Genomic DNA, 25909 nt, shown 5'->3' with positions numbered 1-25909 from the left:
CGGGCCAGGGGTGCCAGGTGGCCATGGATTGCAGTCAGTAGGGTTAGGGTTATTCTCACATTGTCTTGTATAAGTCGTCGATCAATATAAAAGGAACAGTGCGCTCCTTACATGTACAGCTGTAACAAGCCCGTGATTAGCTAGAGGAGCCAGGGGCGGAGGCCAGCATAAGGGAATCGTATACTGTAAGGTAGCCGTACGCTTCTTGGGCCCACAAAGTGTCCGGCGATGCTAGGCGACATCTATCAGCATTGCGTCAAACAACAAAAGTGGGAGGTTAAGGTTGAGTCTAACATCTACAATTTCCAGCTCACGAGTGCCTTAACCAATACAGTTGATAATATCGTTCTCCTACCATACTCACTCTGACCTGGATCACTCGAACCAGGCGCAGTCTTGAAGCCCGCGTGTACACTGCAAGCGACTACCCGATTTTGCTGTATCCCTGGATACCAGACGCCGCTCACGGCATGAAATGTTATGTAGATCACGACGAATGCTGCCTTGACTGATCGTAACCGTACTCGAGCCGTATTTAATTGTAGCGGGCTGTGATATCAACATTGTGGAGCGACCAGAAGCAGATCGGTGCCAAGACCGGGCCTACTGCAAGTTGTTCCGGGGTAATAAATGACGTAAATGACGTCACCGCCACTACCCATTGAGGTCCCCAGTACGGATAGAAGCAACTCGATATCGATATGTAGACCCGTCTCCGTAGCTCTCCGTGCAGTATTTAACTTCTAACTTCGATTCAAGTTCCAAACTCTTGCTTCTTCATTCTATCATTGACAATCATAAAGCACAGCAGACCAAAAAACCTTTCGAAGAGCTTTGAGACTCTTTCTTCGCAACGCTTTACACACTCACATCCAGTAAGTTGGCCATGAACGAGTTATACCAAGAACTCGAAACCAGTTAACTAACCACCGATCCAGAAATGGCGCAATCCAAGGCCGACAAGATTGAGCAGGTCAAGTCCAACCTGCCTCTTCCCGAGCAGCCGCCCCAGGCCTCTGACTGGCAATCGGCCGACACCAAGACCACCGCTGTATCCAGCGGCGGCGTTTCTGCTGGCGACGTCTCAACCGGCGACGGAGTCACTTCTGGCCTGCGCGAGCCTGCTACCAAAGCTTCTGGCGACGTTGACATGAGCGGTATCGGTCGCCAGGGCAAGGAGGGCTTGGAGGATACGCCAAAGGATGCACGGAGATAGGCCACTTCTTCCCTGAAACACAAGGTGGCTAAGGAGGGAAAGGAGCATATCCATTGATTTATAGTGGTCATTCTGGCGTTAAGGACAATCTGCATTTTCTCGTCTCGGCATTGCGATGGATATGGGTGCAGTAGTCAATCGGTACATTTACCTCTCGGTATCCAGCTCACTGGACACTGGACAAATCATCAGCAATTGACTCACAAGCCTGGTTTCCGTAATCACTCCCTGCTCTCTAGTACCTGTAACAAAGCTCTGACGACCCCGGCTTTACCATAGGAGAGTGAAACCTGAAGCAAAGGGAATGGTCACCAAGGAGCTTGATACTAGCTTTGAGACATGCAATTGAACCCGAATTCAGATCACATGTCATTTCAATAACACCGAGATCTTCAGAAGAGCATGTGTAATTTGCGATGGAACGTTTTAAAGCTGCTCGGCGGTGCCAGTGACGCTAGCTTTAACACGATGGTGGCACACCCGGGCACCGCACGGACCATATCAAGAAGCGCCTTGAATTACGAATAGGGGGTAAGTAAACAAGCTGCCTAGCAACGCATAAAGAGAAGTAAGTGAAGACGCTGATATGAGATTGAAGTGCCTCCTTTGGTTCGGCCCTAAGCGATTTGCTAACCGGAAGTAGGAGAAGTCCCTCGTAATGAGAGCCTCATCACGGTGTTGGCGACAGGCGTTCCGCACCGCAGCTAGGGGGCCATCGTCAGTCCGATACGGTGTGCCTCAGGAAGGGGTGTCACGCACTGGTCTGGCAGCACAACGGCCACGATGTCAAGGCCGGCGTATGATATCGTGATCTCGGCGAATGACATCGTGCCTCCAGGCTGAAAGCCAGCACCGGAAGGAGGGCTTGCGCCCTACAGCCACTTTCTCTTCTTTCCGCCGTGTTCCGGAAGCCCACGCCCCTGTTTACCCATAGAGCATATATTGTTGAGCTCTTCCTCGGCGAAAATTTTCTTTCCCTTTTCCTCTTCCTCCAACACAAGCTTTCCAAGGCGGGGAGCACCTCCATTTCTTTCCTCTCTCCCCTAAACCAGCACCAAGACTGGCTGCAACCTTGCTTATTTCTTTGCATATCAAGTCTCTCTCTATTTGGCTTTGGGCAAACCAAAGCGCAGGTTGGCTTATTTCTTCCTGAGCAAGGCACTCGTGGCAGTTGTGTTGAGCTGGTCGGTTCGGCTCGCTCGACCATCTCCCTTGGGAAGGCACGGCAGGCGCAACTGACGGCAATCTTTCTTCCTCAACCGTTCCTGCGCTTACCAACTGCGCCTTCCTACCAACTGCAATACTAGTCCTGGCACAGTTTCGTCAGCTCTCAGTTTGTTTCCCATCTTTCTGCCTTCTTTCGTATCCTTCTTCACGGCATCGATAAACCTCGCGCCGCCACGAAGACGCCTAATCCTGTCTTGGATTTCTGACAGCGAGACCGATTACTCTTCGTTCTATTTTCATTAGCTCTACAACCATCAGGTCGTTGACCAAAGTCGGTTGATCCATCCTTTTCGGTCGATGTTCAAGCCAGACCTAACCTTCTACTCAGCGAACCAGCTGACTACCTTACTCCGAGCACGGCTCTCGACTTCCACGGAATCGTCACCATGCCTTCCATTACGCACGCTCAGCTGCGTAGCGGCGCGTCTACAAGCCAGCAAGCTGCAGGCAATGAAGAAGAAACGAGAAGAGCTGCTATGCAAGCAGCAATGATGGTGAGCGTTTTCGCTTAGCACCTGTTTTCCGTCACTTGGCCGTCCGCCCCTACTCCACCCTTTGCATATTCGCTGCTTCACGGCATTTATTTAGCTCGAAACATCTCGCCCTTGTTCTTTCATTGATGTTCGATGTCGTTGCCCTGACCAGTTGCTGACAATTGATAGGATGATCTGGGCATAGCTCGCGTGGCAGAGTTACCCCTGGACGATGGACATGGGGGTCGTGATCGTCACAACCGCGGCCCTGGTGCCAATCTTAACCACCCAGCGCCTCTCCCGATGCCCTCGGCGTCTTCACTGTCACGCCAAAGTGGCAATGCTGGAGCAGCGAGCTCGAGCGCGGGTGATCTGTGGAGACGTATGTTTACCCAAAGCTAAGGGCGTATCAAGTTTGCTAACCCTTCCTAGAGGCTTATACTGCCGGCATCTTCGATGATGAGGATGCCGCGGCAGTCAGGGGCCTAGATGACCTTGGTGGTGGGAGAATCTACGAACGGGTCGTTAGCCAGACGATGGAGATCCTCAATCAGCACACCAGGAGGTTTGTGGTGCACCATGGACACTCGAATAGCTGTCAGGGCTAACTCCTAGTTTGTAAAGGTCTAACCGCCAATCCGCTGAGCAATCAACCGCTGATAGAAGATTCCATTTCAATGTACTGCCGAGGAGAATCGGCCACAGCCATATCCAGTCTCGTCACCAGGATACGAACGGAGCACAAGCCTCTACAGGCCGGGCTTCAGTCCTCCCCTCGGCCAGCTCCAGGCCGCCCTCTCGGGAACTCAACCCACTGGCGAGACCGGCGAGGGTGCCATCGCGGCCGCGTCCCGTGGGGCCCCGTCCGGCTCCAGCGCCCCGTCCGGCTCCAGCTGCCCCCTCTTTGGCTCCTGCAAGCAATCCGATGATTCCAGCAGCCCCTGTTGCTGGTCCTTCAAGCGGTGCGGTAGTTCCTAGCTCCAACACTCCGCTGCCTTTTGTGGACACTTTCGTGGTACTCAATGTTGTCTACCAGCGGTCGATCAGGTTTTCGAGCCGGGATATCAGGGAGCCGGCTCCTGCGATTGTCCTCCTATCAGCAGTCGGGCCGCCAGCAAATGGCGGCTTCACGGTCGTGATTTGCAACCACAAGTACTGCCAATGGCCGATCTCCGCGTGGTACGATTATACCAGCGGCCCTGATCTGCTGTTGGGCGTTTTCTTCAAGGAGGACAATGGAACCATGCACGGCTATGAGCTTCATTTCGATGAGCAGAATGACCTGCTGGATTTTATGGCTTTTGTCCAGAGGCTCAGGGAGGGCCGGATCTCTCCTCCAGTCGGCCAAGCATATACTTCCCATAGGTCGACGGCGCTACATTCTCAGCCCGCTTCCGGCGCACCTCATCCTGGTCCCGCGATGGTACCAACTCAACTCGCTCCCATCGCGCCTCTTCAGCACACTCAGACTGCTCCTCTTCAGTCCGCGCCTGCTGCTCCTCCCCCGGCTCCGGCGATCAACGCAAGGAGTCCTCAAACTGCAGTTGCTGGTTCTTCTGATGCTGCGGTTGATACTCAACCTAGACGTGGGTCGGAGCAGCCGCAGGATAGTCTCCCATCCCATCGGACCGCAAGGGGTCCTACGGGCGAATCGAATCAACCCGAGGCACGAGCCTCCTCGTCCGCCAACACTAGCAACACCGCACCGGTGGTTGCTGCGGCAAGTACTCGGTCAACAGTGGCTTCGATTCTTGGAGACAGCCTAGCCGAGAATAAGACCGAAGATGTCAACTTCGTCAGCCATCAATACACGACGTCATCCCCCGGCCATGGCACAGTCGATGCTACTTCCATAGCGGGAATGTCCCCGGAGGGAGTTTCGGTTGCGGTTCGCGGTCTCTTCCAGTATTTCCTCAGCAACCCAAACCTTGCTGCTATCTGGACGGCTGAAAAGAAGAAGGAGATGGCTTCGGCAATCAAGACAGGTGTTTTAGACCACATAGCACAGGAGGCAAGATCTCAGGGACTCGACGATCAGCAAGTTCACGGTATCGGGCAGTTGCTCGATGACACCCTTGCTCCCCTCATTCAAGATGGCCAGGGCGAGTCTGATCACCAGGGCGAGCCGGACCACCAAAGCGGGACGTCGCGTATTCGATACCCCATTGAGGAGCTGATCTCAATGCGACCCGGCGCCGTCAGCCCTCCTGCCTTCTTAGCCGATATCCCGCATCTCCCGAAGCCGAATGAGCGGAGACAGCTTCAGAGGGTCCTTGATGCCATGATTTGGGTCCAAGGGGAAGCACCATTGATGGACATAGAGGAGACTCCCAAGGTAGAACCGGAGGCGGCCGCAGCTCCCGCCCCAACTGTTACGAGACCTGCTGATACTCAGGTCACGGGCCTTCGGGGCTCACGTTGGGCATCTGACGAGGCTCAGATCAGGCACGCAAATCACTTCACTGGTCCGGCGTACGAGAATGTCCGGTCCGGGCACGGTCACATGAATGATCTCGCTCAACTTGAGCCCCAAGCCCAGGTGACTGGTTCAAGTGTAGACCTTATTGGTCTTGACTTCCACGTCTCAGACACCGACACGGCTAGAGCGGGACTTGAAAACTCTCAGGTAGCAGTTGACCACATTAGTCAGGCGTCTGCCCTGACTAATAGCACCTATACGACCACCGATAAGATTGAGAATCTTGGCCTCAGCATGTCTCGCCTAACGATCAGGTCCCCGACAAAGGCTCGAGCGCAGCTGGTTACGACCTCAGCGGCCCAGTCATCGGACCGGGGTTCAGTTTCCTCTCCCGGCCCCGCTGCCCCGACTACCCTCCACCCGACCGCGCCGGTGTTCACACCTAACACGCTCCTACGTCCCTCGGTGAACCCTGCCCCGGTGGTAAACCCCGCCCCGGTGGTAAACCCTGCCCCTGCGGTAGCTCCGCAGTTGCCGGCAGCGACGGCGCCACGTCAGACCTTGCCAGCCCATCCCTTGGCCGCTCCTGAAACTCAGGCAAGGCCGCGGGGCCTTCTTGCGTCAAGACATGCCCCTGGAAGTGGACTTGCCCGGAAGTAGCCGCCGAGCCACCTACTAGGTGCTGACTCCTGTATCCGGCCTCCATCTACTCATTTACTGGAGAAGAAATCTCGGAAGTCACGGTAGGAGCGACTTTCGTTTTTCAGGATCACAGACATCGTGTGAAAAATACACCATGTACAACTGAATGTACGTACCTCGTCGCCAAGGCACTCGATCAACCTGGGCAGAATGCCTACATGCTACGGTTCGTGGGCGGCACGTTGGGCTCATCAAACGAGATCAGGTCCTGTCTCGACAATGGACCACATCTGAATTCTGGTCGTACTGAAACCCCTAGTTCGCCGACAGACTAGATCTCGAGCCAATTCCGGCGCTCGCTGTCGACATGAACCTCCCCGGCTTAATGAGGTCTTCGACTTGGCTTCATGAGCCGTATGCTCTCGTTTCCTTTCTCTCTGCTCTCTCTCTTCTTCTTCTTCTTCTTCTTCTTTCTTCTCTTTTTGGCTTTGCGAGTTTGGGGTTCCTGGCGTTCACAGTCTTGGTGGATGGAGTTGGGAAAGATGGTTTTCGGGCTATTAGTACTTGGGCTCCTGGGTGACACCCCGCTGCTGGGAGTGAGCAAGGATTTGGAACTTCTCGCAGGCTATTGACGGTAATGGCATGTATGTACGGATAAGCAAAATGTAAATATGTCGGAGTACAGAGAATGCGGGATGTTGATTCCTGCCAAATTCTTTATTACCAGTGCATGGCCGAGCAGTAAACTAGCAGCAGCACGACGCGAGTAAATCATCTCGGTCTCATGCTCTCCAGAACGCCCCTTGCGGGCTTAGAGATGGAACCTTCAACCTTGATTCTTCCCACCCTCAGCCACGACCCGTCGACCATCTGCACAAGAATGGACTTCCCAGTGCCGCTACCGCCCACGACATACCTCAACGTGACGACTTCCGCCTTGCCCAGTGCCGGATCCACACCCGCTTTCCCAGCGCCATCTGACTTCTGCAGCCAGGTTACATGTCTCGCCCCTCCTCCTCGCCCTTCTCCCTCCCCGGACCTTCCAACAACTGCCTCCTCAACATCCTCCAAAATAACCCTCTTTCCCACCCCTTCCTCTATCGCCAGATGACTCCACAATGGACCCAGCACCCTAGCCTGCAGCGCCACCCTGCCCGCCCCGGACGCAGTCCAGCGGATCTGCCTGTCCGCGGTCGTGATCTTGGGCGCATGCCGCAGACGGCGCCCTTCATCATCATCATTATCATCATAATCATTCTCCCTGACAGGCCGGTACGGCGGGACGTGTAAGCGGCGCCGCAGGGCCTCGACCAGCATCCTGGCGCCCTCCGGCGCGAGCAGGTCGTGCAGCTGCTGTGGCGTGCACTGTGGCGGGATGGGGATACCCGGGCTCGGGGTCTGGAGTAGGATCGTCCCTTCGTCAAAGGCCCGCGGGGAGAGGGTCTGGATGGAGATGCCGGTGTGGGTGCGCTCGGCGAGGAGGGCGTGGTGGATTGGGGCTGGGCCACGGAGGCTGTGATTTTATGTTTAAGAAAATGAGGTTTTGTTTTTTAAATTAAAGGTAAAGTAATGACTCGTTGGGATGAGAAGGGCGGGGTGGGTTAGGGGTTGAATCGTCTGGGGAAGGAAGGGGCTTACTCGGGCAGCAGGGAAGGGTGGACGTTGAGGCCGCCGTACTTGGACGCGTTGATCAGGCGGGGCGGGACGAAGAGGCCGAAGGAGACGGCGATTATGAGGTTGATGGGATCGCCATGGGGTTTGGGCATCTGTTTGTTTGAGATGTCAACACAATCTGTGCGTGAGGGAGGGAAGAGGGGTGCGAGCGATCAGCTTACAGCCCAACCCGTAAACGTGTCCCTCACATGGACTGGGAGATTGAGCCGTTCTGCAAGTGTCCGGATAGGAACTATGTCTATATGTTAGAGGCTTGTCGTTGAGGGGGAAACTTCTTTTGCTCGGCTTGTTACCTTCTGACATCACCTTGTTTCCTCTCCCCGTTGGCTTGCTTGGTCTGACTACCACATCGATGGAACGGATAAGGTCCGTATCACGCTTGTGCTCGTCGTGCAGAGCTTGCAAAGACTCGCAGCTGAACTTATCCGAGCCGCAAAACAGAATCCTCAGAGGCTCGGACGCTTTGGTGGCTATGCTATATGATTGCCGCCATCGTATAGGTCTGGCGGCTGTCCGAAGGAGAGATCTCGTGAGATGTAGCATCTCACCTTGGGTAGGGAGCTCTCGGGGACCTCACCATTTCATACTTTCCAACGGCCCACAAGTTCGTGCCTGATGAAGTGAATGACACCGAGAAGGCTTCTTCCTTTCCTTGTTATGGTCAATCACATGGGTTGAGTGACTCGATCATTCATGTTTTGAGCTTACCACTGTGTTGTTGTGGTGGAGTTTAAACCCCTGGCGGCGAGTTGAGGTGCGAATCCCTGCGCGGCGCACCATCTGGGAAGTACCAATGACAACTTGCGCTACGGTTCTTCGTAGTCTATATATAACCCTAAACCTCTCCATCCACGTCCGTCACCCGCGTTCGTTGTTCGTTCTTCTTTTTTACTTGATTCTACCACCGATGCTTATTGTATAACCTAGGCCCCTTTAATTTCACTCTCCTCTTGTTTTTCTTCAGTTATACGCATGACATAACAACTGTATAGACCGGATATCTTCTCAGCCACTTGGGCCTCGGTGGACCAGGGGCCAGTTTTAGAAGTTAACAGCGCGAGCTCAAGTCCCAGGGCACGTTTTCTGAGGAGCGAGCCCGACACGACAAAGTTGACTGTGTACTAAAGACATGCGAGAGGGCGTCCTTAGCTAGCTGTGCAGCCATGCTCAGCAGTTCCCAGCTCAGACTTCCGCTTCCTCCTTCATCATCCGACGTCGCCGCCAGGCCGTTTCACCGCCTCCCACCGGTAAGCAACTGCCCACCGGCTGTCCAGTTCCACGTCCCACGCAGGTGGTGCAATAGAAATCACCGCACCAGGAGCAACCGAGCCCCGATTCCCACCCCCTCGGCCACCGCCCAGACCCTCGATGTTTCCCTCCCCAGCCAAAATCAACCTCACTTCGGCGTCCTGTCTACCACCGGCAGGGGCATCCACTAGTCGACCAGATATCAGCGTAATCCCCGGGCCGCTGAGGGAAGCCTCGTCCACGACCACGCTCGCCGTGGTAGTAGCGGAGCTGAAACTCAGAGCGGCCGAACTGGTTTTCACTTCTCCCGCCCCGTCCACCCCCCCTTTCACATCCACCAGCCAGTCACGCAGCTCCGCAGCCAGGCCGCCGGGGAGGTACCTGGCTCCGCGACGCTGCGGAGAGAAGGGGTCTGTTAGGTAGATATCAGGCTGAGAGTACAGCTGGTCGGATGGCTCGGTGACTTTGAAGCGTGGCGCCGCGCGGAAAGCCGGTTTGGCCCTGGTTGGCCTCGGAGTCGCTTGATTGTTTTCTGAATCAGCTTTTTCGCTGTCGGAGTCCACGGACCCGAATTCGCCTTCTGATTTGATATCTGGAGACTGTGGACATCTTGGGGAGAAGGCGGCAGACTGGGAGGGTAAGATACTAGCTTCCCTGCCCCGTTGGTTCACCTCATCGTCGTCGGTGTCGGAGCTGTTAGAGAGAATGTGCTGGTTCGGAGCGTCTGGGAGAAATTCGACATCGGTCCGCTCTGACCCCTGCGAGCTGGGTGCTGAGCCTGTCTCGGAATCAGAAGAAGCGATCGATATGCGCCTGCGCTTTGGCGAGCGTCCTCGTTCTAACGGTTCAGGATGCGATGATTGGGGCACTAGGGAGGAGTCGGGTTCAATAGGCTCCGGAACCGTAGTGCGCGTGTTAGGCGATGCGGATGGTGACCCTCCATTGGGTGAAATTGGCGAGCTGTCGTCAATGATATCCTGGGTTGAGCGAGTCCTCGGCGCTCTGGGCTTAATGGCCAATGCTGGCGTTGTGAAACCCGCCCTCGCCTGAGTTGAAGACGGCCTCGGCGTCGAGGCAGCAAATCTTGGCGTGGCATAAAACTGGCGTGGCCCATTCGTATGCTGACTTGGTGTGTGACCTTGGGGCTGCTGTTGCTGTGTACCCGGTCTTTTCGAGGCCAGGAATCGAGAAGGAGCCGGTGTCTCCATCTCCAGTCAGTCATGAGCCTGCGGTATGGGACATGCTAGCCACACCCACTGCTGGCGGCATCCTTTGCGTGAAAAAGTGAGTAAATCCAAAAGCCCAATGCTGAGGGGTGTTTAACTCAGCATCTGAGTCCTTTAGAGTGTCTAAGTGTTTGTCTGGTCAGTATTCGTATGATGTTGGTTAATAACCTAGTAGGTAGGCAGCAAACTGGTAGATGAGTGAGATGGCGATGAAGCGATAACTGGGTGACCCTAACCCTGACCTAAGCACCGCTTCCCGCACCGCTGTTAGTGCACCTGAAAGTTTCAAGACCGCCAAGCTGCAATTACGCCACGAGTCCGTGCGTCCAATGTTGCCATTAAACGAAGTCGGCAGCGCGTAACCGCGTGACGCTAGCGCGCCGCGTCGCAACAGTTTCGCGTTCTCCCGCATTAACTTTCCCGCTATCCTACCAGCGCCACTACTGTTCAGAGTGGCACTCAAATTGGCATAAGCATTCTCATCATCGCTCAGCAAGAAACATTAGTCCTGCCATCCTAACTGAGTTCAACTTACCATGTTTGCCATAATGCCACAAACCCCGCCGAAATTCTCGTTCAGCCGGAGTCGTGACCACGCTCACCGGCCCACGACCTCCTCGCCTCTGTCCTCCTCCCCAATACGAGCCTCCTCATCCTCGCCGCCGCCGCTACCACCCCCGCAGCAACAGTCAACAACATCGCAGCCGCTCTCACCATGCGATCCCAACGCACTCAACACTCCACTACAACAGCGCGGGACACAGTCCTCTCCGATTTCTGGTCCATCCTCGTCATTATTCTTTGGCAGCAGCTGCAACAGTACTCCTCAAACTAGCATCAGCAGCGGTAGCTGTAGTAGTAGCAGCAGCAACAGGAAATCCCGCTTTGCCACACGCAACCCGCGGCCCAACCCCGTCGTGAAGCGACGCGAGGAGGCGCAGGAGAGCAGGCGGCGGGTGTTCCTGCAGAATGTGCGGCAGAGACAGGACGACAAGAGGTGGGAGATGCGGGGCGGGGAGGATGAGGTAGGCCGATTGAAACCCCCGCCCGCCAGGGACGGTACTTCTCTATGGTTAGACCCGTGAATCGGCTGACTGGTTTTTTGGTCACAGCTCCTCAAACTCGAGTGGTATCGCCTCAATCGCGAGAGGCTGCAAGCCAGGGACGCCGAGTTGGACGAATATCTGGCCGCGATGGACGCGGATTTGGTGGCGCAGGAGGAGGCGGAGCTTCGTCGGATATGGGAGCAGCAGCAACTGCAACAACAACAACAACTGCTGCAACAACCCGGTAATGCGGACGTGGACGCGCTGATGGCGGATGTTATCGCGCAGGAGGAGGAGGCGGAGCTGGATGCGTTGGTTTCTGCGTTGCAGGCTGACTCTGACGGACAACGACAGTCGACGCATTTCTCGGATGATGAGGACTACGATGGGCTTTTTATGGATCTCATTCAACAGCAGGACCGGGAGAGGATATGTTACTCCCAGGATGTGGAGATGACCTGATGAGGCTGGCTTTCCTGTGCGGGTACTAGTAGGTTGTGCACATGTACTGTATCACATGTTGGTCGGCGCTTTGGGTCTTGCTGAACACACAGGGAAGTGTGATGGGCTCTTGCATTGAGTTATGGTATTAGAGTTGAAGAAGGGTAGCGGTTAGAATTATGCTGAGCTATCCTGACTAGTTGCTACGCCTTCTCGGATTGGTTAGCACTATTGGGGATTGCACGACTCGTCTGGCATGTTGAGCACATCCTGAGTCGAGGGCATATCCCCGACGAGGTCTGAGGGCGGCGACCCGGAGGCTTGCATCTGCTGGCAGTTAGAAGCATGTTGCGGGTCCTTGAGAACAACCAAGGCTCGCTCACCTTCTGCATCCGGTCAACGATGTATTCCCGGTGAGCCGTGCTAGCGTCCGAGTACGTTGGTTCCTCAAACTTGGCGACGATCTCTCGCACCAGGGTCTGCTGCTCTTCGTATCTTTTGAGATCCTCCGCGGAGGTTTTGTCCCTATTCTTCTCTAGCCATTCGGGGAACTTTTCGTCGAGCTCTTTCATGGGCTCGTAGAGAATCTCCTTGTTGGTAAGTTGCTCCATCATCCCCATGAGCATCTTTGAAAACTCCTCGTCATTGCCTTCGCTGCTGTCAAGACTACTACTCTGCATCGCTTTGAGGAGTTCCGCAATGAAGTTGTCTGAGCCCTCGGCCGCGGCTGCCGCTGTCGCCTGCTCGCCCGAGGTCTGCATCCGCTCCATTGTCCGTCGGATGGTTTCTTGGAACGATGCTTCAGCACCGGCGGCGGTCTCTGTTGAAGCCGAGCCGCCGGCGCCGAACCCTGGAGGGGTCGGAGCTGTCGAGGTCTGCTCTGCGCTCGCCGATGCAGCGGCGCCCAGCTCTTTGAATATGCTCTCGAATTGCGCTTGCATCTCCGGCTTCGGCAGGGTCAGTTCGCGCGTCTTCGCCATGATGGGTCGTTGTCACTCACAGAACTTTCCAACTCCCCTAGCAGATCGGCCATACCGGCCTGCAGTTGCTTTGCGAAGTCATCCTCGGACAAGACCTGGTCCTCCTTGACGCCTGCGGCACCTTGCTGGGGTGGTCCTGAGGGCGCCTCTGGCCTTTTCGCATCGATCCTCACCGCGGAAAACTCATCCAACATTTCTAAGTCTGACCGTTAGCTGCGACCCCCTCCCGTTTCACGCGCTGCTCGAGGCTTGCCATCAAGATCGTCCAAGTCATCCTCGTCCGGGTCAGGAACGTCGTCCACGTCCTCTACCGTCACGGTCTTCTTCCCCTGCGCGTCCACGGCGGATGCGCCTCCCTCTGCATCGTTCTTCGACCCACCAATATCACCTGCGGGTGATGCCATTGTGATGGTGTCTCAAAGCTTGTGCCAGGGTGAGTTGCGAGGGGCAGATATGAGACCCCGGGGTGTGGGTATGGATCAGGAAGTTGGAACCCCACGTGGGAGAGCAATCGCGGGGAAGACTTAAACTAGCGCGCGGGGGATGCTTGAGGCTGTCAATCTGTAGGACAGTCGTAGATGGGTGAGATCACTGCCTACTGGGACGAGAGCATGGAAATTACTGCGGTACAAAAGGTAGCTACCTACCTAGGTACTCCGTAATGCTTAAGGTACTTGGCGACGTCGGCATTGGCATGTGCAAATTCCCCGACCCAATAGCTCCATGCCCCACCATGAGCCGAGGGCATCCCACAGCGTACAATACCTATATATTGGGATATGTATGTAACGGATCGGGTACGTCTACCCGCGCGCAAGGAAAGTCGGGTAGGTAAGGTATTGGCGAATTAGGCGCACAGGACCGCCCTCAAGTTACAGTTTGGCTACTGTTGTCTTCCTGTCTTGTTTGTCAACTACATAATTTGGGCTGCGTTGACTCCTCCACTGGTCTCTAGTAGCTCCTACCCCGCGATTTCGGGCAACGATCCGGCGGCTTACCGGATAAGTCTACAGTTGGGTATCTCCGGGCCGTCGTGTTCTAGTGGTTCCCTCAATCTTTGGATACGCCAGTATGAGAAAAAGAAAGAAAGGCTATGACAACGGGGCATGGAGGAGTGAAAGAAAATAACAGCTCTAGTTAGGTTCGCCACGTTACAATATGTGAATTGATGCACAGGGCAACTTCTCAAGGTACTTCCAATTCCTCTCCGCCTTCCTGTTTGAGCTCCGGCAGGCAACCACTGGCGTCCGTGCGGATACCAGAATTTCGGCCGCGAAGCTTCCGGTTGAACATCCTCAAAGGTCAAATCTAAGAGCCGCCCGTTCGTCCCATTTGTTGAGGCGCGCTGCAAGCTTATCTCGTTGCACATTCGAAAACCAAATTGTCCCCCAGATTTTGATCTCTCCGCCATCAGCTCCGTGCCACCTCGCTTCTACAAGCAGCGTTCGAATCACCTTTCCCCACGTTCCTCTCGCCGTTGACTGCTCCAACCCCCGCAGCAACATCCGTTGGCGCTGCTTTTGCTTTCAAGAGAATACCGAATACCTTACTTCTCTCGCGCAGTCCAAAACAGCCAGCATAATGTCGCTATGCCAGAATCGCTTGCAGGAGGAACGGTGCGTAATCAATCGCACCCTACAAACAGAGCTCGTCCGGTGTGAAACCACGACGGCCCGGCTAATCTATCTTGACGCTCCAGGAAGCAATGGCGAAAAGACCACCCGTTTGGCTTCTATGCCCGGCCGCAGAAGAATGCCCAGGGAGTGCTTGATCTCAAGGTTTGGGAGTGCGGCATTCCGGGCAAAGAGAAGACGATTTGGGAGGGCGGTCTGTTCAAGATGATAGTGACGTTCCCTGACGGTATGCGATCCTTACTTTTGTCACAGTATTTCGTGGCTTCTAACCATTCCGTTCGAGACAGAATATCCCACAAAGCCCCCCAAATGTAAGTCGAAGCCCCTGTTCAGCGAGCATCGTGATCGGCAGGCCAGGTGTGACTGACACGCGGCTCCGCGCAGGCAAATTCGTGCCCCCGCTCTTTCACCCCAACGTCTACCCCTCTGGCACCGTCTGCCTGTCCATTCTGAATGAGGAAGAGGCTTGGAAACCGGCGATCACGATCAAGCAGATCCTTCTCGGCGTCCAAGACCTCCTCAACGACCCCAACCCGGAGTCTCCAGCTCAGGCGGAGGCGTACAACATGTTCAAGAAAGACCGGATGCAGTATGAGAGGCGAATCAAGCAAATCGTGCGCGAGAATGCCGCGCCGTAAATCGACCACCCCTTTCAATGTTTCTACCCAGCATCGGTGGATGAGATCGGCACGCAGAATCTGTTACGGAGTTTACGGGATACCACTTGGGATGGGCATATGGAGTTCGGACGACACTATCCATTGGGGTGGCCTTCCTTCCGCCACAATTTGACGGGTGTTTAGTTTGTAGAGACGCGCTGGGTGCTGGGCGGGTGAGTCCAGTCTGCCCGACTTGTGTCTGTGCACACGTTCCGGGGCACATTCACCGTTTCGACCCATCGTGTTGTCTGCGAGAGTGACGGGCTATCTCAGGAGAGAACACAGGAGGCACGGCTCGTGACCTGCGCCCTGAGATGCAGCATGACGCATTTGGCGATGCTGTTAAGGGCCCAGACTCCCAGCTTCACTTACACCCCGCGCAACCTCAGTTCACAGCTCAACCTATTGGTCTGACCCCCACAATGGAACTGTGGGATTTCAACTGGGAAGATAGTTCATGCAATTTGCCATTTTAACTTCTCACCAATATGTACCACTCTCGCACCTCTTATACACAGTACTAGTATAACGCTTCACGTGAAATTTTGCCACTGAGCGGCCCAGCTGCCCCTTATCATACTGATTTAGGTAAGGGAGCGGGTGGAACTCCAAGAGGGTGTCGGACCAATCATTACCATGCCCCGACATCGGCCTAGGAATTTGTGACTCCGGTTGCCCGCCGCTTGGAGCTCCGTTCCCAGCTCGGCGGGCCTCCTAGCTCACAACTGATAGCCATTGAGTCAAAGCAGACTGGCCATTGCCAGAAGGCCAGATCTGGGACCTGGAGCCGCTAGTCAAATCTCTAACCTTGCCATCGCCCGGGGGTCCCTGAGGCGAGCCGGCCGGATGTACAGTACATATGAACAAGCGCCGAATTTAGACACTCCACACACTTTTTCTGAGGAGTGTGACTCTTCTCTCCCTCTTCCACACACCTTCCACTGTCCATATCATCCCACTCTGCCCCGTCTGTGATATCCGTTGTGCAGACAGTTACCCACGCCATCATCCAAAGCGCCCAGTAGATCACAGGCCCCCCGTGCCGGCGAGCGTAAGTATAAAAGGCCCTTCCTCTCTTCGCTGACGGTGGTGACTAGGCTCTGCTTCTCAACGCCCGCGCGCAGAGTTCTCCTCAGACTCAATCCCATAACTGCCTTGCCGAACACCCTGACAAGCCTACTCCCAAGATGTGTGGCATCTTCGCCTGTCACAAGTGAGTTCGTCCATATCGGCCCTCGGTCCCGCGATAGTGTTGCGAAAGCTCCATGCTGTGTGCTTCTGATGGAGGGGCACCTTTCTGCCCCGCTATCGAGACTCTCGGCGCAGACAAGGCCACCAAATTTGCGGCGCGCTGCTAACATAGCCGATAGCCACCCAGACGTGGTCAAGTTCAAACCGACTGCTTTGAAACTGTCAAAGGCGTATGTGCCTCCGGATTGAGCCTACAATTGCAGGAGAGACGGTGTAATTGACATTGCCTCACCGCGCAGGATTCGGCATAGGGGACCTGATTGGAGTGCGTTGGCCGTTCACCTTCAACACCTCCCTCGGCCCCTGAGACGAGAGAGACAAAACAGACACTGACACATATGACACTCTTCCAGGCGGCAGCGTCACTTGTCACAACACGAGTATGGATTGCATCCGGGCTAAGAACACTCCCTTCTTGCCAAAAAACCTCGGTTGATTTAGAGGCATTGCTGACAACTTTGCAGTACTATGCCATGAACGGCTCAGTATCGTCGGCGTTGGTGGGTCCGGTTCCGTCTATGCGATCGAGAAGCGATCTTCTCACACTAAAGCAGAGAGCGGAGCTCAGCCACTCACCAATGCCGATGAGAGCATTGTACTCGCCGTCAACGGCGAGATTTACAACCACCGTCTTATCCGGAAGAACTTGAAGGAGCCCTACCACTTCAAGACCACCTCGGACTGCGAGGTCGTGATCCCTCTGGTGAGTCTGCGCCCCGGGATAACATGGAGCGGCGACGGGACACCGAAGATGCTAATCATTGGCGGCAGTACATGGAGCACGGTCTCGATGCGCCCAAGCACCTCGATGGCATGTTCTCTTTCGTGTTGTACGACAAGAAGCTTGACCGCACGATCGCCGCGCGTGACCCCATCGGCATCACCACTCTCTACCAGGGTTGGTCCTCGAAGGAGCCCGGCGCCGTATACTTCGCCTCCGAGCTCAAGTCCCTGCACCCCGTCTGCGATAAGATCGAGTCCTTCCCACCGGGACACATCTACGACAGCAAGACCGGCGAGCGAACCAGGTATTTCGAGCCGACGTGGTGGGACGGCCAACGGATACCTGAGAAGCCCCTGGATCTGAAGCTGCTGCGCGAGACGCTTGAGAAGTCGGTCAGGAAACGGCTCATGGCCGAGGTTCCGTATGGTGTCTTGCTGTCGGGTGGTCTGGATTCCAGCCTGGTTGCGTCCATCGCGCAGCGGGAAACCTTGAGGTTGAAGAAGCTGGCTGAGGAGGCCAACGGCACTGCCGAGGAAAACGTAGACCCCGACAGTGGCGAGGGGCTGGTCGGCATTGACGACGAGAACAAGCTCTCCACCATGACCTTCCTTCCGCAGCTGAACTCCTTCTCTATCGGTCTCCCAGGATCGCCAGACAACGAGGCGGCGCTGAAGGTGGCGAAGTTCCTCGGCACCAAGCATCACGTCATGACCTTTACAATCGAGGACGGCCTCAACGCGCTCTCGGATGTCATCTATCACCTAGAGACGTACGATGTGACCACCATCCGTGCCTCGACCCCCATGTATCTGCTGTCCCGCAAGATCAAGGCCATGGGTATCAAGATGGTTCTGAGCGGCGAGGGGAGCGACGAGATCTTCGGCGGCTACCTCTACTTCCACGGCGCCCCCGACAAAGCTGCTTTCCATGAGGAGTGCGTCCGTCGGGTCAAGAACCTGCACCTGGCCGACTGCTTGCGCGCCAACAAGTCGACTTCGGCTTGGGGGCTGGAGGCTCGGGTGCCATTCTTGGACAAGGAGGTGAGTGGATCAGCAAACTCGAGAACGCCGGCGTGCGTCCAGAGAGCTAACTCGTTATTAGTTCCTTGAGGTGGCCATGAACATCGATCCCAAGGAGAAGATGATCACGGACGAGCGCATCGAGAAGTACATCCTCCGGAAGGCCTTCGACACCACAGACGAGCCTGAGACCCAGCCGTACCTGCCCGACAGCATCCTGTGGCGGCAGAAGGAGCAGTTCTCGGACGGTGTCGGCTACGGCTGGATCGATGCGCTCAAGGACACCGCCGAGAAGATGGTCACCGACGAGATGATGAAGAACCCCAAGCCCGAGTGGGGGAGCGATATTCCGGACACCAAGGAGGCGTACGTCAAGCCCCGGTCTCTCCCGGGCCATTTGCAGAAGCTGACCGTGAAAACAGATACTGGTACCGACTGATGTTCGACGAACACTTCCCGCCGTCCTGCGCCTCGACAGTGATGCGGTGGACACCGAAGTGGTCCAAGCAGACCGATCCCAGCGGCAGGTGAGTGAACCGTCCTCTGGCTGGTTTCTCCTGGTGTCTGTACGGTGGGCTAACCCGGTTCCATAGAGCGATTGCGATCCACAAGGCCAAGTACGCCGATGCGTGATGTCTAAAAGCAGTTGTGTCCTTTCCGTAAATATCTTGCCCTTTAGATGGCCTGGTCCGTTGCCATGGCGTTGTATGATTAGGTCATATACCTCGAACGTCTGAATGAAAACGGGCCACTTCGGTTGTCTTGTCCCTTATATCGGTCCAAACCCTTATTAACATGGTTGAGGAAGCTGGGTATCCTGGCCACAGTAGCTGTCCGATGTCGCTGTTTTGCCTCATCAGCTTCTTGTATATATATTAGTTGAAACATAGCATGCATAACACACGACCCTGAGTCGGGACACTAAGGAGAAAAGAGCGAGGGGGTTCGGAGATATCGCTGTTTGGCAGGTCAGGATATTCCGCGAGTCGCCCTTCCTGTAACCGTATTATCGCCTTGGATTCCATGATGTTTGTTTGAAAAAATGATCGAGGTGAGGAACTCGGAGAGCTGCCCGACGTGCAGATTCGGAAATGCATGGACTCAATGCCATTGGTAGGCCCACGTGGTTTCAGAACGCTTCATCGTGAATGGGCGAGCGAGAGATCTCCAGGACGAGTGTAACCGAGCCACCAATCACAGCGATCAAAGAAATTCTCGTAGCATCGTGTGGCCGAATTCCGACCCCTTCCTTCCCAACAAATCCCCAGGCGTTTGTAGCTCGATAACAAGAAGCTCGCTCACTTCCTTCCCACCACCTTCGCACCAGGCACCAATACTTCAAAGTCTGCCCTTCCAGACCACCGCCAACATGTCTGTCCCGGCCTTCTCAGATATCGCCAAGGCGGCGAACGACGTATGTGCGATTATGGAGCTTCGGCAAGCTTGCGCTCGGCGGAGCGGCATTTCTCGAGAGCTTCCCCCCTCAGTGCGCGAAAACCACTGACCACTGACTGGCTTCCTTTCAGCTCCTCAACAAGGACTTCTACCACCTCTCCGCCGGCACCATCGAGGTCAAGAGCAACACCCCCAACAATGTTGCCTTCAAGGTCACCGGCAAGAGCAGCCACGACAAGGCTACCAGCGGCGCGGTATGTCATTGCGCCCAGCCCGGAGCAGGAACCGACGAACGACATGCTGACCAACCGCGTTGAATAGATCGAGGGAAAATTCACCGACAAGCCCAATGGTAATTTCAGAGATCCCCCAAAGAAGTTGAAGAAGATGCGACCCCCGGCCCTGATCGACTGCCAAGTGGCGCTGGGCCGAATCCCCGGGCCGCGGATCTATAACGCACGAGTCCAGTGGATGGTTGCGATGAGCGCGCGCAGACCAGCACAGCTGCTAATGCACTGGACACGCGCAGGCTTGACCCTCACCCAGACATGGAACACCGCCAACACTCTCGAGACCAAGGTTGAGATGGCCGACAACCTGGCCAAGGGCCTCAAGGCTGAGGGTATCTTCAGCTTCCTCCCGGCCAGCCAGGCGCGCGGCGCCAAGTTCAACCTGCACTTCAAGCAGAGCAACTTCCACACCCGTCTCTTCTTCGACCTGCTCAAGGGCCCCACCGCCAACTTCGACGCCATCGTCGGGCACGAGGGCTTCCTCGCTGGCGCCTCGGCTGGCTTTGACGTGCAGAAGGCCAAGGTCACCGGGTACAGCGCCGCCGTCGGCTACCAGGCTCCGACCTACACCGCTGCCATCACCGCGACCGACAACCTGAGCGTCTTCGCTGCCAGCTACTACCACAAGGTCAACAGCCAGGTCGAGGCCGGCTCCAAGGCCACCTGGAACTCCAAGAGCGGTAACACTGTCGGCCTCGAGGTCGCTGCCAAGTACCGCCTCGACCCCGTCTCTTTCGTCAAGGTAAGTCTCTTCTAAGACAGGAATTATATGTCGAGCTGGATGCTGATAAAGTGAAACAGGCCAAGATCAACGACCGCGGTGTCGCTGCCGTTGCCTACAACGTCCTCCTCCGCGAGGGTGTCACCCTCGGCGTTGGCGCTTCCTTTGATACCCAGAAGCTTGACCAGGCCACCCACAAGGTTGGCACCAGCTTCACTTTCGAGTCGTAAGCTGCTGGCACCTGATTGGCGGGCGGTTGGTCTCTGCGACGGTGTGGGCCATGGGATTTGATCTGCGGACTCACCATGGGGTGGACACAGCTCGGTAGCATTGTATCAATCTAGAGCTAATGTGCACTGTACAAGTAACGCCGCTGCGACTGTACATGCCAATTGCACGCGGCCTGATGACTTATGTGCGTATGTATATGATGAGAGAAGATGACCAACCATCCGGAAAGCCTTCGCTACGAACTACTCATCACTTCGCCTTGTTTTCCCTCTTGCTCTCCCTCGCTGCCGCCTGCGCAGCTTTGTCATTCTTCGTGTTCCTATTCCCAGTGAGCATAAGCGGCGCCATCACCACAACCGCCAAGATGGCGGCCGCGGCAAAGAAACTCATGTTCGTCGGCGAGTCGGGCTCATCAGGATTCAACCCAGCCCGTCGCGCCGCCCGCCGCGCCCGCAACTCCTCACCCCTCCTCTGGGCCCTCTCATGCGCGTCCCTATCAAAATGCGGGACGTCATCCCTATGTCCGAATGGGTTCTGCCCGGGCCCCATCCCTCCTACACCCCCACCACCACCTCCTCCACTCCCGTGCGGCGGCGGCGGCGGCGGTGGGGGCTGCTGATGCGCAGCCCCAGCAGCGCCTGAGCCGCCCCGGCTAGAATCGGTGCCGTATCCAGCCCCGAACCCGGTACTCTCCTCGTGCGCGGCGCGCCGCTTGGCGGTGTGCGCCCCCCACCCACCGCTGCGGAAGAAGGACGGTGGCGGGCCCTGGTAGGTGCCTCGTCGCCGACTGCTCAGTCCGGACGCCGGGCGGCCGCCGGCGGGTCCCGTGCTGTGGTACGAGCCCTTCGGTGCGTGGTGATAATGCGGATTGTTGCGCGTTGTGCGCATGACGTCACGGTCGTATAGCGCGCGCTTGTCGGCGTGGCTCAGGGTCGCGTACGCCTCGCTGATGCGCATGAAGCGGGACGGCGCGTGCGGGTCGGATGGGTTGTGGTCTGGGTGGTGTCGTTTGGAAAGGAGGTAGAAGGATCTGTTGAAGCGGGAAAAGGGGGGGCGGATTAGTGACATTGCATAGTTGAGAGAAAGGGGAAGTAGGAGGAGAGTTGCCTTTTAATTTCCGCCGGAGAGGCATCGGGGCGGACGTTGAGGGTTTCATAGTGATTGGAGGCGTCGCTTGTGTTGCTGTCAAGGTGGAGGAGACGCGGGGAGGTGTGGAAGAAGCGTCGGCCGCTCCATGCTGCGGTTTGAGTTGCGAGCTGGGCGGTTATCGCCGTGCCGGTGGGAGCGTAGCGGAGTGGCATGCCGCATCCCGATGGTTTGGCACATTGTCTAGAGACGGCGGGATGGCGGGTATGTTCTGGCTCGCGGAGGTTGAAACGAAAGTTGCCCTTGTACTGGTTGGATTGGCGGTTCCACTTTATATGACGAGTGACGAAATCAATGAATGAGCGGGCGAAGCTGGAAGGAGTGGCTCAAGCTGATGCCAAGACAGGGCTGGAGTCATTTAACAGCCCGAAGCCACAACTGCCCCGCGCCGCTCTGGTGGGTCCAGAAAAAGAGACCGTTGGCGGGGCTTTGAAGCGTGAAACGGATTCTTAGTGTTGGTCGTTGAACCCTCCAAGTTCATCGCTTTTCCTCTCCAGCTGATTTTTAGTACAGAGCCTTCAAAATGGCGGCCCAAGCCCCTACTGAAGAGCTCAACCAGTTGAGTGGTAAGTGTTGCTGACGCGCAATAGATGATGCAGCGTTTTCTAATTGCGCACAGTCGAAGACGCCGGGAGTAAACCGAAGCCAGATGCGTCTGCCACCAGCAACGGCAATCTAAATCATGACAGCGATGACTCCGAGGATGACGCTGAAGACCCTGCCGCCGCCGGCGGTGAGGGCGGTGCCGCTAAGAAAAAGAAGAAGAGAAAGCCCAGGAAGAAGAAGAAGAACCCAAAGCAACAGTCGGACCCTCCGCGAGTCCTGATTTCGCAGCTGTTTCCGGACAAGAAGTACCCGAAGGGCGAGGAGGTTGAATACGTGAACGAGAACCGCTACCGCACGACCAGCGATGAGAAGCGCCATCTCGACAACCTTAAGAGCGAGTTTGTTAACGACTACCGCCATGCCGCTGAAGCTCATCGGCAGGTTCGGCAATGGGCGCAGAAGAATATCAAGCCCGGACAAACGCTGACCGAGATCGCCGTGGGTATTGAAGACGCCGTTCGCGCCCTGACTGGCCATCAAGGACTCGAGGAGGGCGATGCTCTGGTCGCCGGCATGGGGTTCCCCACCGGCCTTAGCATTAACCACTGCGCAGCGCACTACACGCCCAACGCGGGCAACAAAATGGTTCTGCAGGACGACGACGTGATGAAAATCGATTTTGGTGTCCACGTGAATGGCAACATTGTCGACAGCGCGTTTACCATGGCCTTCAACCCCCGCTACGATCCACTCCTGGAGGCCGTGAGAGCTGCCACCAACGAGGGCATCAAGCAGGCCGGCATCGATGCTAGACTCGGTGAAATCGGCGGCGCCATCCAGGAAGTCATGGAGAGCTACGAGGTCGAGATCGACGGAACGACTTACCCGGTCAAGTCAATAAAGAACCTGAACGGGCATACCATCCTTCCGTACAACATCCACGGCACCAAGAGCGTGCCAATCGTGAAGAGCAACGACACGACAAAAATGGAGGAGGGCGACGTCTTCGCCATTGAGACATTCGGAAGCACGGGTCAGGGGTTCGTGCGTGAGGATGGAGAAGTATCGCACTACGCATTACGAAGCGATGCCCCGAAGGGCGACCTTCGTCTGACCTCAGCCAAATCGCTGTTGAATGTCATCAAGAAGAACTTTGGCACACTGCCCTTTTGCAGGCGATACCTGGATCGTTTGGGGCAGGATAAGTATCTGCTTGGGGTGGGTTTTGCTGCGAAGCCGAACAAAATCGACGGCCTGCTGATATCGCTGTAGTTGAACAACCTTGTCTCGAACGGCATCGTCGAGTCGTACCCGCCGCTGGTCGATAGAAAGGGCTCCTACACGGCCCAGTTCGAGCATGTGAGTGGCTGGCGACATCTGGAAAAGTCCGTTCACCTGCTAACGCGCTGCAGACCATCCTCATCCGGCCTACCGTAAAGGAGGTTATTAGCCGTGGAGATGACTACTAGTGGAACTGTCTGAATAGGAATCGGGTTGCGCTAGTCTTCTCCCTGTCGCGGCGTAAAGCTGTTGACACAAGTTTGGTTACGCAAATGGAGTTGATACTATGTCAACTGGCTCTACTTGAGGCACATCTACACTCAAACAAAACAATTGATTGAATTCCGAGGGTCGTGGCAGTCGGATGGTACGAATCCGGACCCCGAGCTACGAATGCCGAGACTGGGATGCCGAGACCGGGCCGGGACCCGGATACCTCCGCAAGCAGACGGAACGTCATAGATCGCGAACGCCGTGGAATGCTCCATCCGAACCCGGGGGTGCCGTCATGGCCGTAGTGTACCACTGTGTACCTCCACAGGTGCCCCTACTGGACAAGTAGTGTAAATGCACCGGCCTCCCCGGATGACGCACGGTGGAAGGGACCATGACGGCAATGAGAGGAGTGGCAGTGGCAAATGGAAACCTGAACCCTTCTGGAATGGTCACATTCGGTCATTGGTCACTAGCATTCAAAAGTTATCCTGGTTTTTCCGAGATTTTTCATCACTGCCCCACGCCTTTGTCCGTTTTGGATCCTTGGCGAGCGGGTCCGGGGGTTGCCACCTCATCCCGCGAGATAAGAAAAAAAAGCCTCCCATAGAAAAGACCCGGCCTGAAACCCATCTACGGCGTTGTTGGGATTTTTGACTCTTGCATGTGCCACAGCGGCTTCCACAACATTCACTAGAATCATCCGGGAATTGCATAAGAAGCTTCCTGGAGTATATCGACAACGCGAAGGCCGATTGTCGAACTGCGATCTACGATTCAGCGATCATTTAACCTCGCAGCCAGCCGAGAAGGTTTTGCCGATCTCTGCGCGTCTCTGCCGAGGCACGCGAGCGACATCTACATCATACTATATCGCAACTCAACCAACTCTTGCCGCATACCGACGAAAATGAAGGTCTTCTCCAATTCAGAGACCTTTAACTACTCCTGGGAGGAAGTATCAACCGCCAACTGGCGGAAGTACTGCCCATGGAACCAGAAATCAACGCACGTTGTGGCCGTCGACACGATTACCCGGGCGGTCGACCCAGACACTGGCATCCTGCGCACAGAACGTCTGATCACCTGCCGACAAAGCGCACCAGAATGGCTCAAGAGCCTGATGGGCGGCTGCATGGACGAGTCACAGGTCCTCGAGACATCCTACGTCGACCCGCGCAACAAGACAGTCACGATGGTGTCGAGCAACCTGACGCTGAGTAATCTGATCAACGTGCAAGAGACGGTCGTGTACCGTCCGCTCAACGACCACCAGACGAAGTTCGAGCAGGCCGCACAGATCACCGCGCTCTGCGGCGGGTGGCAGCGGATTAAGAACAGCATCGAGGACACGCTGGTCAAGCGGTTCCGCGAGAACGCCATCAAGGGCAAGGAAGGGTTCGAGGCAGTACTCGCCATGAGCCGGCGCGCGTTCGCCGAGGAGCGCGAGCGCGAGGGCATGATGATGCTTCAGGCGCAGGCCCAGAACATCCGAGCGGCTGCGTGACCGGAGGATGAGAAGCGCCATCGACGCATCACGATTTCAACAATGGGGTGGGTGGGCGCGCAATAATCATCGCGCCATTGTCACTACCCCGTAATCGGGAAGAGCAACAAACAGGGGAGCCACAGCTTTGCACACATATGGCGAAAAAGACGACGGTTGGCGTATGAATGACGAACAATGAGACGAAGGCAACCTTCAACATAAAAACATTCTTTGCATCTCTCGGGCAGGACCGGCTTGCATTCTCGCCGTCTTACCGAGCCGGTTAGGAAAAGGGGTTTCATCAAAAACGGCAGCATTAGAGATGGCGATGGTTCAAAGCGGGTTCGAGCATGGCGTCACGGTTGATTTTCATTCCCTCGCTGTCTGTACTTGTACAACACAGGGTCGGGTTTCTATTTCTATTTCACGGAGTCCGGGATATACCCGTGTTAAGCAAGAGCTGCCTTTGTTTCCTCCGCGCCTCACGCTGCCACGCACCGATAGATTCATTCGGGGCTTCCTGTCATGGGCGGAGGGGCTGTTTCTTGAGAGCGACAGCCGCCCTAGCTATGGGGCCCCAGAGCATTGATAGAGGATAGATACCTTATGTATAATTGAAAAGGCTACACTCTCCCCTGCGCACATATTCATGACGCTGCGTCACATTTGTTGGTGCATTGATGAACGCAAGCCATCATCAGTACCTCACCGAAGCTGC

The 25909-nt window shown here is 55.9% G+C and overlaps 13 protein-coding genes across 13 annotated transcripts; 9 read left to right on the top strand and 4 right to left on the bottom strand.

The window, feature by feature from the left end:
• Positions 1 to 639: 639 nt before the first annotated feature.
• On the top strand, positions 640 to 1578 carry B0T15DRAFT_499856 (uncharacterized protein; the record flags this gene model as incomplete). The annotated part of the gene is made up of 2 exons (XM_062867355.1): positions 640 to 673; positions 939 to 1578. 2 exons carry the CDS (start codon positions 640 to 642, stop codon positions 1214 to 1216), a joined length of 312 nt encoding a protein of 103 aa, XP_062723745.1. The 3' UTR covers positions 1217 to 1578.
• Positions 1579 to 2829: 1251 nt separating this feature from the next.
• B0T15DRAFT_549872 (uncharacterized protein) lies at positions 2830 to 6212 on the top strand (the record flags this gene model as incomplete). Its single annotated transcript, XM_062870230.1, has 5 exons — positions 2830 to 2937; positions 3106 to 3298; positions 3349 to 3481; positions 3835 to 5818; positions 5859 to 6212. The coding sequence occupies 5 exons, from the start codon at positions 2830 to 2832 to the stop codon at positions 6012 to 6014; spliced, it is 2574 nt and encodes an 857-aa protein (XP_062723744.1). The 3' UTR covers positions 6015 to 6212.
• Positions 6133 to 6679, top strand: B0T15DRAFT_92118 (uncharacterized protein). Its single transcript, XM_062871451.1, has 2 exons — positions 6133 to 6145; positions 6308 to 6679. The coding sequence occupies exon 2, from the start codon at positions 6385 to 6387 to the stop codon at positions 6607 to 6609; it is 225 nt and encodes a 74-aa protein (XP_062723743.1). The 5' UTR covers positions 6133 to 6145; positions 6308 to 6384; the 3' UTR covers positions 6610 to 6679.
• On the bottom strand, positions 6468 to 8355 carry B0T15DRAFT_523133 (methionyl-tRNA formyltransferase-like protein). The gene is made up of 4 exons (XM_062868670.1): positions 7945 to 8355; positions 7813 to 7883; positions 7616 to 7743; positions 6468 to 7490 (listed from the first exon to the last, which is right to left on the bottom strand). The coding sequence occupies exons 1-4, from the start codon at positions 8192 to 8194 to the stop codon at positions 6749 to 6751; spliced, it is 1191 nt and encodes a 396-aa protein (XP_062723742.1). The 5' UTR covers positions 8195 to 8355; the 3' UTR covers positions 6468 to 6748.
• Positions 8356 to 8856: 501 nt separating this feature from the next.
• Positions 8857 to 10663, bottom strand: B0T15DRAFT_508481 (uncharacterized protein; the record flags this gene model as incomplete). Its single annotated transcript, XM_062867724.1, has 2 exons — positions 8857 to 9999; positions 10661 to 10663. 2 exons carry the CDS (start codon positions 10661 to 10663, stop codon positions 8857 to 8859), a joined length of 1146 nt encoding a protein of 381 aa, XP_062723741.1.
• Positions 10664 to 10673: 10 nt separating this feature from the next.
• B0T15DRAFT_490569 (uncharacterized protein) lies at positions 10674 to 11633 on the top strand (the record flags this gene model as incomplete). The annotated part of the gene is made up of 2 exons (XM_062866689.1): positions 10674 to 11150; positions 11238 to 11633. The coding sequence occupies 2 exons, from the start codon at positions 10674 to 10676 to the stop codon at positions 11631 to 11633; spliced, it is 873 nt and encodes a 290-aa protein (XP_062723740.1).
• A 54-nt stretch (positions 11634 to 11687) lies between these two features.
• On the bottom strand, positions 11688 to 13334 carry B0T15DRAFT_91793 (Pex19 protein family-domain-containing protein). Its single transcript, XM_062871450.1, has 5 exons — positions 13240 to 13334; positions 12846 to 13153; positions 12613 to 12788; positions 11996 to 12559; positions 11688 to 11939 (listed from the first exon to the last, which is right to left on the bottom strand). Exons 2-5 carry the CDS (start codon positions 12994 to 12996, stop codon positions 11841 to 11843), a joined length of 990 nt encoding a protein of 329 aa, XP_062723739.1. The 5' UTR covers positions 12997 to 13153; positions 13240 to 13334; the 3' UTR covers positions 11688 to 11840.
• Positions 13335 to 13800: 466 nt separating this feature from the next.
• B0T15DRAFT_91396 (ubiquitin-conjugating enzyme/RWD-like protein) lies at positions 13801 to 14900 on the top strand. The gene is made up of 4 exons (XM_062871447.1): positions 13801 to 14208; positions 14292 to 14452; positions 14514 to 14537; positions 14611 to 14900. Exons 1-4 carry the CDS (start codon positions 14174 to 14176, stop codon positions 14862 to 14864), a joined length of 474 nt encoding a protein of 157 aa, XP_062723738.1. The 5' UTR covers positions 13801 to 14173; the 3' UTR covers positions 14865 to 14900.
• Positions 14901 to 16072: 1172 nt separating this feature from the next.
• B0T15DRAFT_482842 (uncharacterized protein) lies at positions 16073 to 18512 on the top strand (the record flags this gene model as incomplete). The annotated part of the gene is made up of 10 exons (XM_062866129.1): positions 16073 to 16098; positions 16256 to 16306; positions 16376 to 16401; positions 16490 to 16516; positions 16601 to 16636; positions 16691 to 16839; positions 16908 to 17900; positions 17962 to 18245; positions 18302 to 18406; positions 18473 to 18512. 10 exons carry the CDS (start codon positions 16073 to 16075, stop codon positions 18510 to 18512), a joined length of 1737 nt encoding a protein of 578 aa, XP_062723737.1.
• A 736-nt stretch (positions 18513 to 19248) lies between these two features.
• Positions 19249 to 20515, top strand: B0T15DRAFT_490565 (eukaryotic porin/Tom40; the record flags this gene model as incomplete). Its single annotated transcript, XM_062866688.1, has 4 exons — positions 19249 to 19293; positions 19406 to 19528; positions 19596 to 20306; positions 20366 to 20515. 4 exons carry the CDS (start codon positions 19249 to 19251, stop codon positions 20513 to 20515), a joined length of 1029 nt encoding a protein of 342 aa, XP_062723736.1.
• A 102-nt stretch (positions 20516 to 20617) lies between these two features.
• B0T15DRAFT_523112 (uncharacterized protein) lies at positions 20618 to 21951 on the bottom strand. The gene is made up of 2 exons (XM_062868669.1): positions 21624 to 21951; positions 20618 to 21546 (listed from the first exon to the last, which is right to left on the bottom strand). The coding sequence occupies exons 1-2, from the start codon at positions 21815 to 21817 to the stop codon at positions 20766 to 20768; spliced, it is 975 nt and encodes a 324-aa protein (XP_062723735.1). The 5' UTR covers positions 21818 to 21951; the 3' UTR covers positions 20618 to 20765.
• A 164-nt stretch (positions 21952 to 22115) lies between these two features.
• Positions 22116 to 23867, top strand: B0T15DRAFT_91372 (peptidase M24, structural domain-containing protein). The gene is made up of 4 exons (XM_062871446.1): positions 22116 to 22228; positions 22282 to 23426; positions 23481 to 23567; positions 23621 to 23867. Exons 1-4 carry the CDS (start codon positions 22186 to 22188, stop codon positions 23675 to 23677), a joined length of 1332 nt encoding a protein of 443 aa, XP_062723734.1. The 5' UTR covers positions 22116 to 22185; the 3' UTR covers positions 23678 to 23867.
• A 619-nt stretch (positions 23868 to 24486) lies between these two features.
• B0T15DRAFT_91364 (PRELI-like family-domain-containing protein) lies at positions 24487 to 25361 on the top strand. Its single transcript, XM_062871445.1, has one exon. The coding sequence runs from the start codon at positions 24613 to 24615 to the stop codon at positions 25207 to 25209; it is 597 nt and encodes a 198-aa protein (XP_062723733.1). The 5' UTR covers positions 24487 to 24612; the 3' UTR covers positions 25210 to 25361.
• The last annotated feature ends 548 nt before the right edge of the window (positions 25362 to 25909 follow it).

Source organism: Chaetomium strumarium, assembly GCF_033439665.1.
Source record: "Chaetomium strumarium strain CBS 333.67 chromosome Unknown B0T15scaffold_2, whole genome shotgun sequence".
Taxonomy (NCBI): Eukaryota; Fungi; Ascomycota; class Sordariomycetes; order Sordariales; family Chaetomiaceae; genus Chaetomium; species Chaetomium strumarium.
This window is presented reverse-complemented; position numbering and strand designations above follow the sequence as displayed.